Raw genomic sequence first — 18,368 nt, forward strand, 5'->3', positions numbered from 1 at the left:
GGGGCAGGGAGATAGGTGGTGGGGAAGTTGAAGCAAAAGCAAGTGCGACAGGTCAGGAGAAGCGTGAGGTCCTGGCCTAACAACCGCAACCGGGACTACCAAAACTGCCATTGCTAAACAGTGCAGTCACATGATGTTTCGCCTAACAAAACAACACTTTGCTTAGCTTTGCCTAACAACCACTTTGCTTAGCGATGGAAATTCTGGCCCCAATTAGGGTTGTTAAGCAAGGACTACCTGTAGTTCTTACTTTTGACATTTCTCCGCAAATCAGTTGACTCAGTCTTGTTTAAGTGAAATGGATGCTGCAGTGCCTAGGTTAGTTGGCATAAAAGAATTTATGAACGTTCACACATCTATGAAGTTAACAGCAATGCAGTCTATACTGAAACGGTACCTCTATCAAATGTCTTCAGAACATCAAAATCTTTATAGAGTCTGGACATTTTTTCACAGCCTTCTTGTAAGACAGGACCTATACGGAACACGGCAGCATGGCTTTGCATTGTCTATAAAGAATGAAGTAATACACTTCAATCAGTTTTCTTTCATAGTTTTGAGTAAGAGTTTAAGTTTCTATGATTACCAAAACAATTATGTCAAAGCCCACGCGCAGACTTTCAAGATATATATATATATAATAGTTTTCAGCACCTCTACACTAGTGACTGGAGGTGATCTGAATCAAACTTCAGGTGCTTTTTAGATGTGAACACTCCACCACCCAATTATATTCTCAGATACGTTTTTGCACAAAGTCATGTCTAAATTAATAAAAAATGGATATTTCATGTTCTATACCTTTCAGCAGGAGTGTACTTTTCTTTCTTCCATACGCAGAAATTGTTTTGTCACGAATATTTTTTAAGATTTCATTTTTTGATATATTGTCACAGTCAGACCATGATCCTTGAGACTTACAGCTTTATTTAACAATTTAAAAATATCGTCATTGAAAGATTAAGCAGAGCTTTTTGATGAAGTTTTTGAGACTGATAGGATTCATTTACATCATTATCTTTGATATAAGACACTGGCAAAGCATTTATTCAATGTAAAATTATTAAATATGCCTGTTATAAAAAGAAGCAACTATTAACTGGATTTACATAGGGTCTCCATCAAGTTTCTGAAAATATCAAATTTATAATTGACATTTTTGCTCTAATGCAATATAAGAGGTATAACATCCTTGAACGTTGAGAAAGGCTTTGATGTTGTTTCTTGAAAATATTTAAGGGTGATTTTGACTGTGGATTTCCTAAGATTTTTATATTATGGATTGATATGATTTGTCCAACCTCTAATTCAACTGTGATTATTCGTGTACCTTCTCCTTAACTCTATTTTGACGTGCGCATCAAGAATGTATTCTTTTTCCTTTCTTTTCAATTTACATTTAGACCCTCTAGCCTGTATAATCAGAAATTCTAAAAAAAATAATGAAACTACAGTAAAGGGGCAGAGCATAAGATTCTACTACACTGAATAGGCTTTATAGACTATTTCCAGACACATTTTATAAATATGTGAATTGCCATCATATCTAGTTACCCTATAAACTGGAATAAATCAGAATTGACACAACTAAGTCATCACAATAAATTTGACAAATAGTGGTTTTGATTATATTCTCTCTCCTTTGTTAGTATAAGGATTCCTAGGGAGCTTTCTTAGTTAGTACATCTGAACATTTCCCTTGCTCTGATATGAAACACATCTAACTTAGAATTCCTTTAGTATTTGGGGGGATTAAGTTGAATTTAATTCCAAGGGGTTTTTTTGAGAAGCCTTCCTGCATTTTTCCTATCATAATATTGTAAATGAATTTAAACAATACTAAATAAATGTTTTAGCAGAGATAGCCTGAGAGATTTTTATTGCACAAGTTACAGTGTCCTGCTGGGAAAGGTAGATTTAACATCACATTTTCAGATTTATCAGTGAATATTTATTCTAACCTCAGTTACTAGCTGGCTGGAATAAAGAACTTCAGAACTCTGCTCCTCTTTAGGTTCAACCTGAGAAATTCGCAAGACCAAATCCTAACAAATATTGGGATTTCTGTCTGTACAGGGATCAGTTTCAATATCCATATATAATGCCACAAGATATATATTGAAGGTAATGGACCACATATTTAATTTTACCATTTTATCCATAGAATTTTTTCATGATAGGATAATTCCAGTTTAAACATAGGGAATAAATCCTTTTTCTGCATCAACCAGGCTTTTTATAATATTACCTCTCCAGGTCAACTCTATTCTAAGGAAGCCATTATTAAAACTTTTCCAGAAGTTTTAGTAATGGCTCCAAGTGATTCACAACAATTTACTGAATTCAAATATTTGTTATTTGGTCTGTAAGGCCTAGATGCCATTATTGCTTCAGCAGTTTTGCAGTGATTAGTGGTTTTGGATGAATTAACTCCTAATTAATTAATTCTGAAGCCAGTAGACTTTAATGGGAAGTTGATTAAATTGTCATGAGTTATATACTGTGTTGATTAAATTGACATGAGATATACAGTGTGTAAAAGAGAAACTTCCTCCTCTGAGCAGGTGGTGGTGGAAGACATAATGCACTGGAAGGAGAAATCTATACCAATCTGCAACAATTTGATGTTTTTATCAACATTTGAATTTGCTTTTTTAAAAAGGTACAAGGAAGAAGACTTTCAAACAATTTCTAGGATTTTCTTTTTGATTATTATCATGACCATTAATTTTGAGGTTACTCTGTAATTTTAATTTGCATGTATGCATATTTTTCTCCTATTAGTTTGTTATAATAAAATGAAATATTTGAAAAACAAAAAAACCCCACTTCTATTAGCCCTTAATTACATAATCATATTGCTAAGTGTAATTGGCAATACTGTGCTCATGGGCAACATAGTATACAAAAAATGTGCAAATGGCATCTGTAGGACACTTTCCTAAAAAAAATTCAGCAACCAAAACCTTAGATTTCACATGAAGATACTAAGATATTATAAAAACACCAATGGTTCATGCCATTTTGTGATCTTGCAAATTTGGGGCCTTGTGATCTTGCAAATTTGGGGCCTGGAAAAATATGCTGATTGTCCTAAGACAATTTTCTTCCACGAATTAATCCTTATATAAAATATCTTTGTCTGGTATACCAGATCACTATTTCTTAATGGCCTTATAATCTTTCATAGAATTTGCATGAAATAATATGTGGCCATTAATATATAAGATACCAAAGAAAGGAGAATTAACAGAATGTGCAAACTAACATTCATTAGCTTTAATTTACATGCTAGCAAAATAATGCTTAGGATCATTCGATGCAGATTAGAACCCTACATGGAAAGTGAGATGCCAGATATTCAAGCTGGATTTAGAAAAGGTTGGGGAATATGGGACATTATTGCTGATACAGAGTGGATAACTGAGTATGTGCCTCATTAATTACAGAAAGGTATCTGATTGTGTCAATCATGTCAGGCTGTGGAATGTGCTTAGAAAAACGGGAATCCCAGAACATCTCATTCTCCTCATGAGAAACTTATATACAGGTCAGAAAGCCACAGTATGGACAGAACATGGTAAAACAGACTGGCTTCAGATTAGCAAAGAAGTGTGACATTATTTTATTTATCCTTATTTATTCAATCTATATGCTGAATATATATTAAGGGAAACTGGATTGGAAGAACATGGTCTTAAAACTGGAGGAAGAAACATCAATAACCTGCACTATGCTGATGACACTACCCTGATAGCCAAAAATGCAAAAGATCTGCAACCTCTAGTAATGAAAGTCAAGGAGCACAGTGAAAAAATGGGACTAAATTTAAATATAAAAACAACCAAACTAATGACAACAGGTACAGCAACCAGCCTTAGAACTGACAAAGGAGATACCAAAATGGTCAATAGCTTCTGCCTTTTAGGATCAATCATCAACAGTAAGTCAAGATCAGCAGACTAGCACTTGGCAGAGTAGCCACAAAGGCCTTAGAAAAGACATTCAAATGTTGGGACGTGCCTATACCTACAAAGATCAGAACTGTGCAGGCAATGTGACACTCCATGGAAACAAAAGTTGGACTTTGAAGAAGCAGGACAGGAAGTTGGAAATGACTCCTGAGAATACCATGGATAACCAAAAAAACCCAAACAAATGAATCATCAAACAAATCAACCCAGAGTTCTCACTTGAGGTACAAATGACCAGGCTCAAATTATCACACTTTGGATACATTATGCAAAGACCTAGCTCTATGGAGAAGTCCATAATGCTGGCAAAGGTGGAAGAAAAGAGAAGAAGAGAATGACCAGCAGCAACATGGATGGACTCAGTTACAACAATGAGGGGTACACCATTAGAAGATCTGAAGAACCAGGTCAGGGACTGATCATTCTGGAGAAATCTTTGTGGTCCTTAAGAATCAACACTAACTTGATAGCACATAATTAATCAGTCAGTAAGTACATAAGAATTCTTATAATACGCCACCTTTTATTAGATTGTACAAAATAGAAATTTTATTTCATCATTTATTGCAAAATATCTACAAAGTCACTAGCAGCTAAAAGCAGTATAGAAGAAAGAACAGGAGTATGTTCTGGTTCTGTGCAAGAAAATAAATCCTCCTTGTTTAGAACAACCATTTCCAAAACTTATAGGAGATACATTTGTATCCTGCAATTCCTCCATGCAGCACAAAAAGCAATATTATTGGAATCCTTTGAATCAAATTAAGAAGCTGAGATATAAGAAACATAACTTAGGAAACTCTGTGGCTTAACAGACTTCAATTTAAGTTGATGACCCCAACAATGTAACCATACCAAATTAGGCCTCAATAATTTATCATTATTTAGGTTCTGGATGGATGCATTGGTGTTCAATTTGGAAAAGTCAAGGGTAGAAAATATTTTAGAAAATAAATATTTAGAAACTTCTGAAATCTAGTTGATACATTAATCACATGTTGCAAGTTCACACTAAAAACAACTTGTCCTCCAATCCAAAGATCTTACTTACTTTTTGCATATTAAGTCTCAGTTCTGATGTTCTTACATTTCCATTGGCAAAGCGCAGTTTGTCAAGGTTTGCAACAGATTCTTCACCTGCATTTGATTTAATTGATGGAACTGATTCTCCTAATAAGAATAAGCACAGTATTTAATTTCATAGGATTTCTTTGGAGGGAACAAAGCTAATATTACCCATATTCCAATACAGGTAGTCCTCAACCTACGACCACAATTGGGACCAGAACTTCCATTGCTAAGTGATGCGGTTGTTAAGTGAGTCGCACCCGATTTTATGACCTTATTTGCCACGGTTGTTAAGCAAATCACCATGGTCATTAAGCAAATCCAGCTTCCCCCATTGACTTTGCATGTTGGAAGCTGGCTGGGAAGGTAGCAAATGGTGATCACATGACCCTAGAATGCTGAAACCATCGTAAATATATACCAGTTGCCAAGCACCTGGATTTTGATCACATGACTGTGGGGACTGCAACAGTTGTAAGTATGAGGATGGTTTGTAAGTCACTTTTTTCAGCATTGTTGTAACTTCAAATGGTCATTAAGTCATAAGTTGAGGACTACCTGTACTTCCTAATACATTTTTCAATATATCTGCAAAACAGACATATTCAGAATAATAAACTATGTAACTTTTTAACACCTATATCATATAGGGTATATGGTCAATGAAAAGTCAGAGTGTTTTCCAGATCTGAGTAACAATAGATTATCAAAATACAGAAGAATTTATTTTACATGATTCTTTAATATTTCTCATCTACAATTGACAATTACTACTGACCACTACCGTTCAAGGAATGATCAAACTGGAAGGGGTCATTCAGTTGCAGATGCAATTCAAGGTGCTGGTTATCACCTATAAGCTGTTCATGGCATAGGGCTTGGTTATTTATGGGCTTGCCTCTCTCCAATAGTTTCTGCCTGTCCCACACATTCTGACAGAGCTAGCATGTTCTGGATCACATGGTTTAAATTCATTTGTTTGTTTGATTTGGGAAAGCACAGAGAAATTATGTCCTTAGCAGTCATAGCTCCCAAATGACATTAGATAACACAGTTCATCAGAGGCAAGAAAAGCCATTTAGAAACATATATTGTCTGAATTTTGTACTACAAAAAAGAAAGCAACCCCCCTGTAGCACTATAATTTTCATGCAAATTCAAGCACAAGTTGATATCTAGAAATGCAATTAACCTTCTAAGCGAAGACACAAATGAAGCATACTTAATTTTTAAGCCTGTTATAAAATTCAGTATAGCCATGTTTAAGATACACCATTTTAAAAGTTATAAAATAAATAAAGAGACCTACCAGGTTTGCATGATTCTGCAATGGTAAGAGCACAGGCACGACCAAAGACTACCAAGTCCAAAAGGGAGTTTGCACCAAGTCGATTAGCACCATGGACAGAGGCAGAAGCTGCTTCACCACAAGCGTATAAGCCAGGTACTATTTGATCTTTGCCATTGATATGTGTAATTACCTGTCATTTAAAATATATATATATATACACACAAACACACATGTGTATAGACATGACATGGTCCCTCGTAATAAAAAAAGAAAAAAAATTGTTGACCCTAGGCTAAGGCACAGGAGGAAAACTAATGGAGTATCTATTTTGAAGCATTGTCAGAGCTTTAAACAGTGTACAAAAATAAAAAATCTAGAGTGGTCTATAAAAACGATTCTCATCTAACAAATATTATTTTTGAAAAATTACCTGTCCTTTGTAGTTTGTAGGGATACCTCCCATATTGTAATGCACAGTAGGTAGGACAGGAATAGGCTCTTTTGTGACATCCACACCAGCAAATATCATAGCAGTTTCTGAAATCCCAGGAAGACGCATTGCTAGTTGCTGTGGTGGCAAATGGTGCAATTGCAAGTACACATGATCTCTGTCAGGTCCACAACCTCTGTTTATTGTTGTTAGATTAAAAACAGGAGTGTTAAAGAGAGAGAAAGATTTTTCCCCTAATACTATTAGAGACAAACAATTTAAGTGAAAAACCAACAATCATTATATCATAAGAGAAATCTGTCAAGTGTTTTCAAACTATCTTTCAATTTAGTAGCTATATACAAAGTTCAAATACAAGTATTCCCTCACAAAAACAAAACAAAATACATGGAACAAATCTGTAATAGGGATGTGCAAAAGTCTTTGATCTTGAAATATTCTAACCTCAAAATAAATATTCTGTCTAAAAACGAAACAAAACATAAGCATTTTAAGAGTTTTGTTCCAAGAACAGGCTGTTTTGTTTCAAGCACGAAACAAAACCTGGCTATTCCGAGGCATGGCGTAATTCTGAGTGTTCTAACTGTTCTGATCACTGCAGTTGGGATGTTTTCTGGCTGTGACTGAGCTGCTTTTTTCTATTTTTTCCAGTCTAATTGACACAATAACAGAGACCAATCACATCACTAAGATTTGTTTAAACTGGATAAGATTATCTGTGAATCAGTGTTGAGAGAATACAAAAGCAATTAAGTGCTTGGCTAGACAAAAGAAGGTGGCTGCTTGCAGCTTCATGTTTGCCATGCTGCCAAGTCACTTTTTTTTTTTTTAAAGAAACTTTGCTATGGGGAATTTGGACTTCAAATTTTTGGACAGGCAGATTTTACGAGTGTTGTGCTGTGCTTTATTCTGCAGGCTGGTAATGCAAAGATGCATGTGTATACACTAGCTTGTTTTGCATACACATAGTACAGTGTCGATTTACTTGGATTTGTTGAACTTTGCTACATATGTGTTCTCACATTTTGCTATAATGTTAATATTATCCATTAAATTAAGAAGAACTTGGCAGCCACCGTATATGAAATAAAACATCAAGAAACATCAACATAGTAGTTTTTATTAGGCATGCCCCTGGTGATTCGACTGCCAATGTCCCCTCACTTCAAATCCCTGTGCCTACAGAAAACTAACCAAGAAGACATTTTTTAAAAAGCAAGACTTAGAAAATCTTGTAAAGGAGAAGTACTGCACTAAATGACAGAGATATTAAACAGTTTAGTTGTTCTCTCTTTAACCCAAGCCAGCAAGAGGGTTCATTTAAAGAAACTGGAAAAATGTGTTATTTCTGTTTTAAAAAATGGTATAACTCAACAGATTTTAATCTAAGTAGGTTCTTCAGCTGATGACAGCAGAGCACTATTCTCATTGTTTCTCATGGAGACTTTCCAAAAAGTTTAGCTGGATTTTTGATTTCCTTGCCCATTAACACATCTATAAATTACCCTTGTAAATATTTTAGAGAAAGTATTTTATTCTTTAAGATACAATATGCTGAGTTAGACAAGTTTAACCAACTGTGCTCTGGATCTTTTATAATCACAATTATGGACTTGATAGTTAGATCGAACTTGCCTTCCTTCACGGATCTCAATAGTCATAGAACGAGACACAACATCCCGGGAAGCTAGATCTTTGGCAACTGGAGCATATCTCTCCATAAACCTTTCTCCTTCACTGTTAATTAAAATACCTCCTTCACCACGACAGCCTTCTGTAATAAGACAGCCAGCTCCATAAATACCTGCAGAACATGTTAAAATTACAACATTTTACCAATGACCTCCATCATCTCAGAAACAAGATTTGCTGCTGTTTTAACATTTGATGTAGTACAACACCTAATAAATTGAACTACACTCTACAGATGTTAGCTTTAAATTATGGCTTGGCAATTATTCACTGAATTACCTTAGTACAGGTAAAGTCTCTTTCAAGTCAAGCTTGAAAATTGATGATTACACAGACATGTCCAGATAGTTTGCTTGACAACATAAAATAGTTTTGCTGTTGCCTTCTTTCAGGATTGTTTTCCTACTTCCCATTCTACCTCTGGGATTTCCTGGGATAACCAGGTCCAACCTTGTTTGGCTTTTCAACATCAGTCAAGTTCATTAGGTGCCTCAGAGGATGAAAGTACTATCTTATAAATATCTTGGAAGTGAATGACTAAAGCAGTATATAAATAAAACTTTCCAACTTTCTATCAAGTACCATTTTACTCCACCTTAGTTGAAAGTTAAATTTCCTTGGTTTCTTATATAGGCATCCCTCTCCTTTTTATACATTTAACACATATAAGAAACTTCAGACAGAAACTGACATGTTTTTGTTCTATACCTTTTGCAACGTTGACTAGCTTCCCCATATTTTCCACTCATCAACTTAAGATGTCTCTATCTGCACCAGACAAAATTAGCACAGCCCTACAAAGCTTATTCTGTAATAAATGTTTTTCAAGTTTCAAGCTTCGGTGCACAACAAAAAATACTATGAACTCCTCTGTTAGGTATTTAGCAAATAAAAGCTTTACAGGTAGTCCTTTAATGAAGGTAATTGGGACCAGAATTTATGTTGCTAAGCAATGCAGCGGTAAAACGTGACATCACATGACTGTACCACTTAGTGATAGCAATTCCTGCAGTCCCTGTTGCCGTCGTAAAGTGAGAATTGCAGATTATTAAGCAAGGACCTCCTCGCAACTTCCAGATGGCTTCCAACAACCAATGTCAGCGGGGAAGCTGGCAGAACTTGTGAATTCCAGGTGGCTTGCAAGCAGGCTGGCAGATAGGTAAGTGACTGCTGCTGGGTTGCAAAGGGTACACAAGGGTGCGAGAGTGGCTGGTGTGGCTTCTGCTGGGTGGGGGAGGGTGCGTGAGGGTGCAAGCAGCCCCAGAAGTCACGGTGCAGCAAGAAGCCCTATTTCTACAACCCTTTGCATAGTGAGGATGGTGAGCCCAGCGGAAGGGAGACAGGTGAAGATGATGAAGGTCAGCTGCGGGGGGTGATGGTCATAAATGTAGGCTGGCTCAAATTTTTAACACGTGACCGCAGGGGCAAATTCGAGGACTGGTTGCAAGTCCATTTTTTTCAGAGCCGTCATAATTTCAGTTGCTGAACAAACGGACATTAAATGAGGACTACCTGTTATAATTTTGCTACCTTTATTTTTTTATAATATGATTAATATTAAGGGTGATATAAAGTTCCAATTTTTATAAAATCACAGTACTGGAAGGTGCTACTTAGGCCACTGAATCCAACCTCTGTTCAATACTGGAATCAAAATGGATTTTTGAGAAAATGGCTGTAAACATGGACAAAAATGATTCCACCAACAATCAGGTCTGTTAGGATTTTTTTTCCCTAACAGTAAACCAGAATCAGTCTTCTTGTAATTAAAATCCATTATTGTGAATTCTGTACTCTAGGATAACAGAGAAAAGGTCACGCCTTTCTTTTGCGTATTTCAGGTATTTGAAGAACATGTTCCCACCACACTTCTTCTGAACACAATATTCAGCGTGTAATCTGACCAATTCAGAATATAGTGGCACTATTACTTCCTGTGATATGGAAACCTGCATTTTTGTTGAATCTTGAATACCCCTTTTTTGCAGCAACACCCCATTGCTTATATGAAGCTTGTAATCAATCATTATTTCAATATCATTTTACAAGTACTATTACCAAGCCAGGTGCTATATTTCTGCAATTTATTTTTTTGTCCTAGTCAAATAATTTTATAGTTGTTTCTGTTACATTTCAATCTGTTATTTTCAATCCATTTCTCTATCAACATAATTTTGAATATTATTTCTATTATAAGATATGAATTGTCACACCCAGTTTTGTGACATCTGTAAATGCATCCCCTCCATCTCCTTGCCCAAGTACTTGACAAACATTTTGCAGTACAGGTACCCAGGAATCAACTTGGGCACCTCACTTGATCACCTCACTTCTCAAGTCAGAAGAATGCTCCTTGAGTACATTTCTGAGTCTGCTAGTATGTGCTAAACCTACACTTAAATAATTTGCTAATTAGAATTTCATGGGATATTTCATTAAATACTTTCCTTAAATAACGGTATACAAGATCTACAGGAGTTCTGCAATCTATTAAAGAGGTTACCAAACAAAAATAATGAATAGACATACATAATACTCTATTACACAACATTTTGATTAAAACGTTTTAAGGAAAATAAGGGATTGGCAGCAAAACTTAGTTCCCTGCAACAGAATAAGATAACTTTTACCTGTGGGATGGAACTGCACAAATTCCAAATCCTGGCAAGGTAGACCTGCCCGAGTAGCCATTGCTGTGCCATCTCCAGTGCAAGTGTGAGCAGAAGTACAGCTAAAATATGTGCGTCCATATCCTCTGGAAAAAGTTCATAATTACTATCTACCACTTATAAGGCAGGAAAACAAATGTTTCATGAGTAACAGTCCCAATATATGTAGTAATACTGAACACTGTTTCTTTAATGTTTTCATATATTTAAAAATTATCAGTTACTAATTCTGGCCACAATATTTGCTAATCATTCACCATCAGCCACGGATAACTCAACAGTCCTAAAGCTCCAGCTCTATGTTATTCATTAACCTACTTCTGTTGTGAGCAACATAGAGGAGGGTTGAAACATTTTTTAAGCCAATTAAGCTTGTGCAGATAAAGCAATAAGGATAACTCTTTCCCAAACTGAATCAAAGGTAACTTTTCTGATATAGCCCAACACTTCCCATCTTTTATGTCAATTTTTCCATAACAACAATTTTCCATAATGTTTCATACCAAATTCAAATACTCTGAATTTTTCCAATATTATGCTATAGCCAAACTTGTCTCACTAAAAAATGACAGTAAGTATATCTTGGCACCATAATTAAATTTTCCAATATCCATGCTGTTAATCTCTCTAATCACTTCTGTCTGTAATCTTTGTACAACCTCACAGGATCACCACATGTGCATATAGGCGCCTTTTGCTTCTTCACACTTCCAACATTTATTTGGGCCTCTCCCTGTAATTTTAGAAACTTGTATGGGGGTATATTACCATCTATGAATCACTTTTAAGTAATTTTCCCTGATCTTTGCTGATATAGAGCGTAATGTGGAGTTCTTCCAAAGTGTAGCTCAATGTGTGCATGTGTTCCCATGTTTCTTTGAGAAATGTTGACCTCACTATCTTTAAAAAGGGGTAAGCAACCTGCAGCTTGAATAATACCCTTCCATAACCCCATTTCAACTTTTCAAATCAACACGCTTGAGATCATGCTGCTGATATTTGGAAGCAAAATGGCCATATTTTGGTAACATCATTTTTCTGAAGGATTTATTTATTTATATACTGCACGCACACGCGCGCACACACACACACAACATTAAGGTAGGAATGGGAGCAATTTAGCTCAGAGAACTTTCCATCTTTAGCATTCCCTAGCCCTTAGACAACAAAAATCACAATTTTTGAAACCAATCTTGATGTTTCTTTGCATTTCAAAGGTCTTAATATTAGGAATGAGAATGCTAGGGAAAGCAAACCCCAAAAAGGCTGAAAAAAATGGACCAAAACATCACCCCTGATCTTTCCAATGACAGCATGTCAGCAGACATCTTCCAACTACCCCCTTTAAAAGTCAGAAGGCTGAACTGCAGTTCCCAACTCCTCAAATGTTGTTAACCCTGTCTCAGAATGAAACTTTACTTTAATAGAAAATTAAATTTGGAAAGGACCATTTAGGCCACAAAGTCTAACACCCTGCTCAGTACAGGCATTTATAGTAAAGAATTGTCTAACTTCTGCTGGAACACATCCAGTGAAGTGGAACCCACCATCTGTCTGGTAATTGGTTGCACCCATGCAAAGGGCCCCATTCCTAGAAATCCTTTCCATTTTAACAAAAATGTTATAGTTACATTAAAGTATAGAAGGTTAGGGCTACATTACATTTCTTATTCCATGCCCTGTCTCAGCTAGAAGAAAGACAAGAAATGCATGGAAGAATATAAATGAGTGGCATATTGTATTATATAATATAGAAAAAAAGATAATGCTGGATGAGTAAAAACAAGAAGGCTCAGATGTTTCACTGACATTTCTTCATATGATTATTAACATATTACCCAGTGGCAATAACTGTATTCTTTGCTCTGAAACGATGGATTGTGCCATCTTCTATACAGAGTGCAATAATACCACAACATTCTCCATTTTCCATTAGGAGATCAAGAGCAAAATATTCCACAAAATAGCTGGTATCATATCTGAGTGACTGTTGGTGAGAGAAAGAGAAGAAAGCATCTGTAGTTGTTACAAGCACAGTAATGTTAATTTCATTACATAATTAGAAAGTGTTTCATTAGACTATAAAGCTGGTCAAGAACCTACCTATTTTAGATTCTTTATAAATATTTAGTATGTTTATGAGAATGTAAAACAATAATATTGAATCATGGAAGCCTAGAACTGGAAGGGTCCATTTAAACGATCAAGTTCAAGCCCTTGCTCAGTGAAATAATCTAAATTAAAGTGCCCATGATAGATGGCTTACCAGCCTCTATTTAAACACATCCAGTAAAGCAGAGCTTATTAATTTCCCAGATAAATAGTTCCACTGTCCAAGTGCACTTATTGTCAGGATTTTTTTTTTTTTACTAACATTCAATCAGAATTTGTTTTTCTGGAATTTAAGAAACAAACAGCCAAATTTGACTAGAAAATGTATTGTCGAAGGCTTTCACGGCCGGCATACGATGGCTGGTGTGGGTCTTCTGGGCTGCGTGGCCGTGGTCTTGAAGTTTTGTTTCCTAACGTTTCGCCAGCACCTGTGACCGGCATCTTCAGAGTGCAGGAGCACAGACAGGAGCAGTTCTCTCTGTGCCCAGGGTGAAGTGACCCTTCTGTGGGTATTTATAGAGATCTGGGGGGGGGGGGTTGTGGGTGGGGTTGGGTTACTAGTGGCTGCTTGTTTTGGAGTCAGCATCTGTGTGTATTTTCCTGGGGATTAGGCAGGTTTTTTTCTTCTACTGAATTGCAGCCCCTCGTTAACAATTCAGTAGAAGAAAAAACCCTGCCTAATCCCCAGGAAAATACACACAGATGCTGACTCCAAAACAAGCAGCCACTAGTAACCCAACCCCACCCACAACCCCCGCGCAGATCTCTATAAATACCCACAGAAGGGTCACTTCACCCTGGGCACAGAGAGAACTGCTCCTGTCTGTGCTCCTGCACTCTGAAGATGCCGGTCACAGGTGCTGGCGAAACGTTAGGAAACAAAACTTCAAGACCACGGCCACACAGCCCGGAAGACCCACACCAGCCATTGACTAGAAAACTTTCTCAATTACAGTGCAATCAATATGATTCTCATGTAACATAAGATTCCATATTTCTGAAAAGATTTTTCTCTGCCAGAATTTCAAAAACTATTTCCAGTGTTGCATTCTGTTTCTTATGCTCTAATTAAAAAATGGTGGCAAGAAGAAATAAATGCTGAAAAACAAGCACAAATATTTATCAATGAACTAAGGTGTTGTGGGGAAAGTGCTAGGGTTGCCTAGTTGTATATTTATATATAACTGCCAAGTGTTCACATGAAACTACTCAATGCTTTGTTTATACCTTTAAGTAAAAACAAAACAGGACAAAGGGAGAGTGGATGGATTATATTTGCAATAATATATATAATTTAATATTAAGAGCCTGGATCAATATCAAATGGGTGTGGGGAGAAGAGGTTGTTTCACTTAACTATTTGTACTAAAACTTTTGACTTAAATTATCTTTTTCCTTAAAAAAAAACAACAGTATTTTAAGAATAGTCCAAAACTATGTGAGCATATGGGATTGAACTGTCAGTAGTACTCAGTGATATATGGAAAGAACATTAGTTGGCTTTGATACCATATACTCAGTATAAGCACGCTTATATCGTATAAGCAGACAGTCTCTCCAAAAAGGGGAAAGAAAGTGGATTTACAATGGCAAGATGTAAAGTGTTTCCACTCAGATATGAAATGCTTTAGGAGACAAAAGAGCAGCCATAGCCTCTTGGGAAATACTCGTAACTCAATGGAAGAGCATATGCCTTGAATACTGTATTTCTCCAAAATTTATTCTCATAGTTTACAATGGTCCAGTACATTATCTAAAGGTTATATCTATGTCTATATTCATCTTGATACAGTTTTTTCATGAATTTTAAACTTATTCAAATTGGCAGCCTGTACATTCAACTTTCTTGATGGTCCAAGTTCTAGATTTTCATATACAAGTGGGGCAAAAAAGTATTTAGTCAGCCACCAATTGTGCAAGTTCTCCCACTTAAAAAGATGAGAGAGGCCTGTAATTTTCATCATAGGTATACCTCAACTATGAGAGACAAAATGAGAAAAAAAAATCCAGAAAATCACATTGTCTGATTTTTAAAGAATTTATTTGCAAATCATGGTGGAAAATAAGTATTTGGTCACCTACAAACAAGCAAGATGTCTGGCTCTCACAGACCTGTAACTACTTCTTTAAGAGGATCCTCTGTCCTCCACTCGTTACCTGTAGTAATGGCACCTGTTTGACCTTGTTATCAGTATAAAAGACACCTGTCCACAACCTCAAACAGTCACACTCCAAACTCCACTATGGCCAAGATCAAAGAGCTGTCGAAGGACACCAGAAACAAAATTGTAGACCTGCACCAGGCTGGGAAGACTGAATCTGCAATAGGCAAGCAGCTTGGTGTGAAGAAATCAACTGTGGGAGCGATAATTAGAAAATGGAAGACATACAAGACCACTGATAATCTCCCTTGATCTGGGGCTCCATGCAAGATCTCACCCTGTGGGGTCAAAATGATCACAAGAATGGTGAGCAAAAATCCCAGAACCACATGGGGGGACCTAGTGAATGACCTGCAGAGAGCTGGGACCAAAGTAACAAAGGCTACCATCACTAACGCACTATGCTGCCAGGGACTCAAATCCTGCAGTGCCAGACGTTACCCCCTGCTTAAGCCAGTACATGTCTGGGCCTGTCTGAAGTTTGCTAGAGAGCATTTGAATGATCCAGAAGAGGACTGGGAGAATGTCATATGGTCAGATGAAACCAAAGTAGAACGTTTTGGTCTAAACTCAACTCGTCGTGTTTGGAGGAGAGACATTGCTGAGTTGCATCCAAAGAATACCATACCTACTGTGAAGCATGGGGGTGGAAACATCATGCTTTGGGGCTGTTTTTCTGCAAAGGGACCAGGACTACTGATCTGTGTAAAGGAAAGAATGAATGGGGCCATGTATCGTGAGATTCTGAGTGAACACCTCCTTCCATCAGCAAGGGCATTGAAGATGAAACGTGGCTGGGTCTTTCAGCATGACAATGATCCCAAACACACCACCCAGGCAACGAAGGAGTGGCTTCGTAAGAAGCATTTCAAGGTCCTGGAGTGGCCTAGCCAGTCTCCAGATCTCAACCCCATGGAAAACCTTTGGAGGGAGTTGAAAGTCCGTGTTGCCCAGCGACAGCCCCAAAACATCACTGCTCTAGAGGAGATCTGCATGGAGGAATGGGCCAAAATACCAGCAACAGTGTGTGAAAACCTTGTGAAGACTTACAGAAAACACTTGACCTCTGTCATTGCCAACAAAGGATATATAACAAAGTATTGAGATGAACTTTTGATATTGACCAAATACTTATTTTCCATCATGATTTGCAAATAAATTCTTTAAAAATCAGACAATGTGATTTTCTGGATTTTTTTTCTCATTTTGTCTCTCATAGTTGAGGTATACCTATGATGAAAATTACAGGCCTCTCTCATCTTTTTAAGTGGGAGAACTTGCACAATTGGTGGCTGACTAAATACTTTTTTGCCCCACTGTATGAAAGACAAATTTGGTCCTTTCTGTGTCCTCAATACTGTGTACTCTTGCCTGTTCTCTAAATTAAAAATATATTAAATGTTTTAAGTTTTCCCCAATGGTGACTTGACCTCCTTAACATTTTCTTTCTCTGTGTTTTCAACCACATAATAGCCTTTTTAAGATACAGCTGTCATACATAGTGCATTCACATTGTATAAAGCTAGTATTTGCTGGCAATATTGAATTTCTTACTTAATACAGTAATGGAAGTTATTAAGCCTAACTTGGAAGTTACTATTTTCCAAAGAACCCACTGGATCAACATTTTCATTAGGTATCCACAACAATCCCAAGCTTTCTAGCTACCATTTTTTGGAGTGGATGGTCCAGTGATCAGACGCCTTCACAGTTTCTTCATAATATTTTCTAAGATCAAAATAAAGCAAAAAAAACTTCTATCTGAAAAAGAGGTTTGTTTGTTTTTTTAAAAAATTGGGTGTACACCATTTTGAATAACAGAAAGTATCACCTACACAAGCTTTATCTTATTTTGACTATATTTATTTATACAGACAACATATAGGTATGTCAGCCAAGATCAAAATAAAGCAAAAAACTTCTATCTGAAGAAGAGGTTTGTTTGTTTTTTTAAAAAATTGGGTGTACATCATTTTGAATAACAGAGAAAGTATCACCTACACAAGCTTTATCTTATTTTGACTATATTTATTTATACAGACAACATATAGGTATGTCAGCCAAATTTTATCTTGAGTGAGTCATAACAGCGACAACCACAAGCCATCACCACCATCAATTTTAAAAGCAACTCTGTTAATCATGACTTAGGACCTTTGTTCCCAACCCCACAAGCAACTTCTTACCCGGCCATAGAGTGTGTGTAACAGAGAGTGGCCTGTCCTATCAGCCACACAACAGCAACGGTGAGCCTGTCCTCCTTTCCCAAATTTAAGGCTCTGACCTCCAAAAGCACGCTGATAGATCTTTCCATCTTCTGTCCTGCTAAATGGCATACCATAATTCTCTAGCTGAGGAATCCAAAATGAGATGAACAATTTAATTGTGCATATGAAGATAAGGAGAGTTAATAAGGTAGCACATCATATGTCTGAAAATATCTCAGTTCCAGAAGAAAATATAAAAGGAACTAATATAAGCTAAGCAACGTTTTAATTTATTTAGTATGTTTTGGTTACAAGATCCTATGCTATTATGCAACTGGGGATTTCTAACAGAACTTACTGAAAATTAGCTAGGTAACATCACCACAGTTCCTAGACTATTCATGAACTGTGACAATACTACAGGAGGGTGTAATATGAATGTCTAAATAAACATGCATATGTATTTTTAATAGCTGCTATCTCAAAAGGTTTTGATATTTTCACTCAGTCTCATTTTAGGCAAAAACACTGAGATTTTGAGTTTATGAGATTTAGTGATCATATGAGATTTTGGCCATTTTTAAGTGGAATAATTTCATTTGTACATTATTATTTAAGATAAGCAATCTGTGGACACCATTAATGGAGATATATATGTCCAGATGCCTTTTGTGTTAGCCCACATATATTTTTAATGACTGCATCATTAATCCAATTCTCAAAAATTGAGAACTACACATTA

At 36.5% G+C, this 18,368-nt stretch overlaps 1 protein-coding gene across 1 annotated transcript in view; it reads right to left on the reverse strand.

Annotated features, from left to right (window-relative positions):
• Nucleotides 1-18,368, reverse strand: part of SDHA (succinate dehydrogenase complex flavoprotein subunit A) — a 45,600-nt gene that overhangs the window by 17,899 nt on the left and 9,333 nt on the right. The window contains exons 5-12 of the mRNA XM_088149102.1: nt 17,606-17,770; nt 12,984-13,132; nt 11,107-11,231; nt 8,420-8,588; nt 6,764-6,959; nt 6,352-6,523; nt 5,026-5,144; nt 398-509 (exon numbers count right to left, since the gene is read on the reverse strand). Coding sequence (XP_088005228.1) covers nt 398-509; nt 5,026-5,144; nt 6,352-6,523; nt 6,764-6,959; nt 8,420-8,588; nt 11,107-11,231; nt 12,984-13,132; nt 17,606-17,770 — 1,207 coding nt within the window. The remainder of the gene's footprint in view (nt 1-397; nt 510-5,025; nt 5,145-6,351; nt 6,524-6,763; nt 6,960-8,419; nt 8,589-11,106; nt 11,232-12,983; nt 13,133-17,605; nt 17,771-18,368) is intronic.

This window comes from Python bivittatus, unplaced genomic scaffold (assembly GCF_059951505.1).
Source record: "Python bivittatus isolate LINGU-HERP-01145 unplaced genomic scaffold, Pbiv_v1 ctg000000_np1212, whole genome shotgun sequence".
In the NCBI taxonomy this organism is placed as follows: Eukaryota; Metazoa; Chordata; class Lepidosauria; order Squamata; family Pythonidae; genus Python; species Python bivittatus.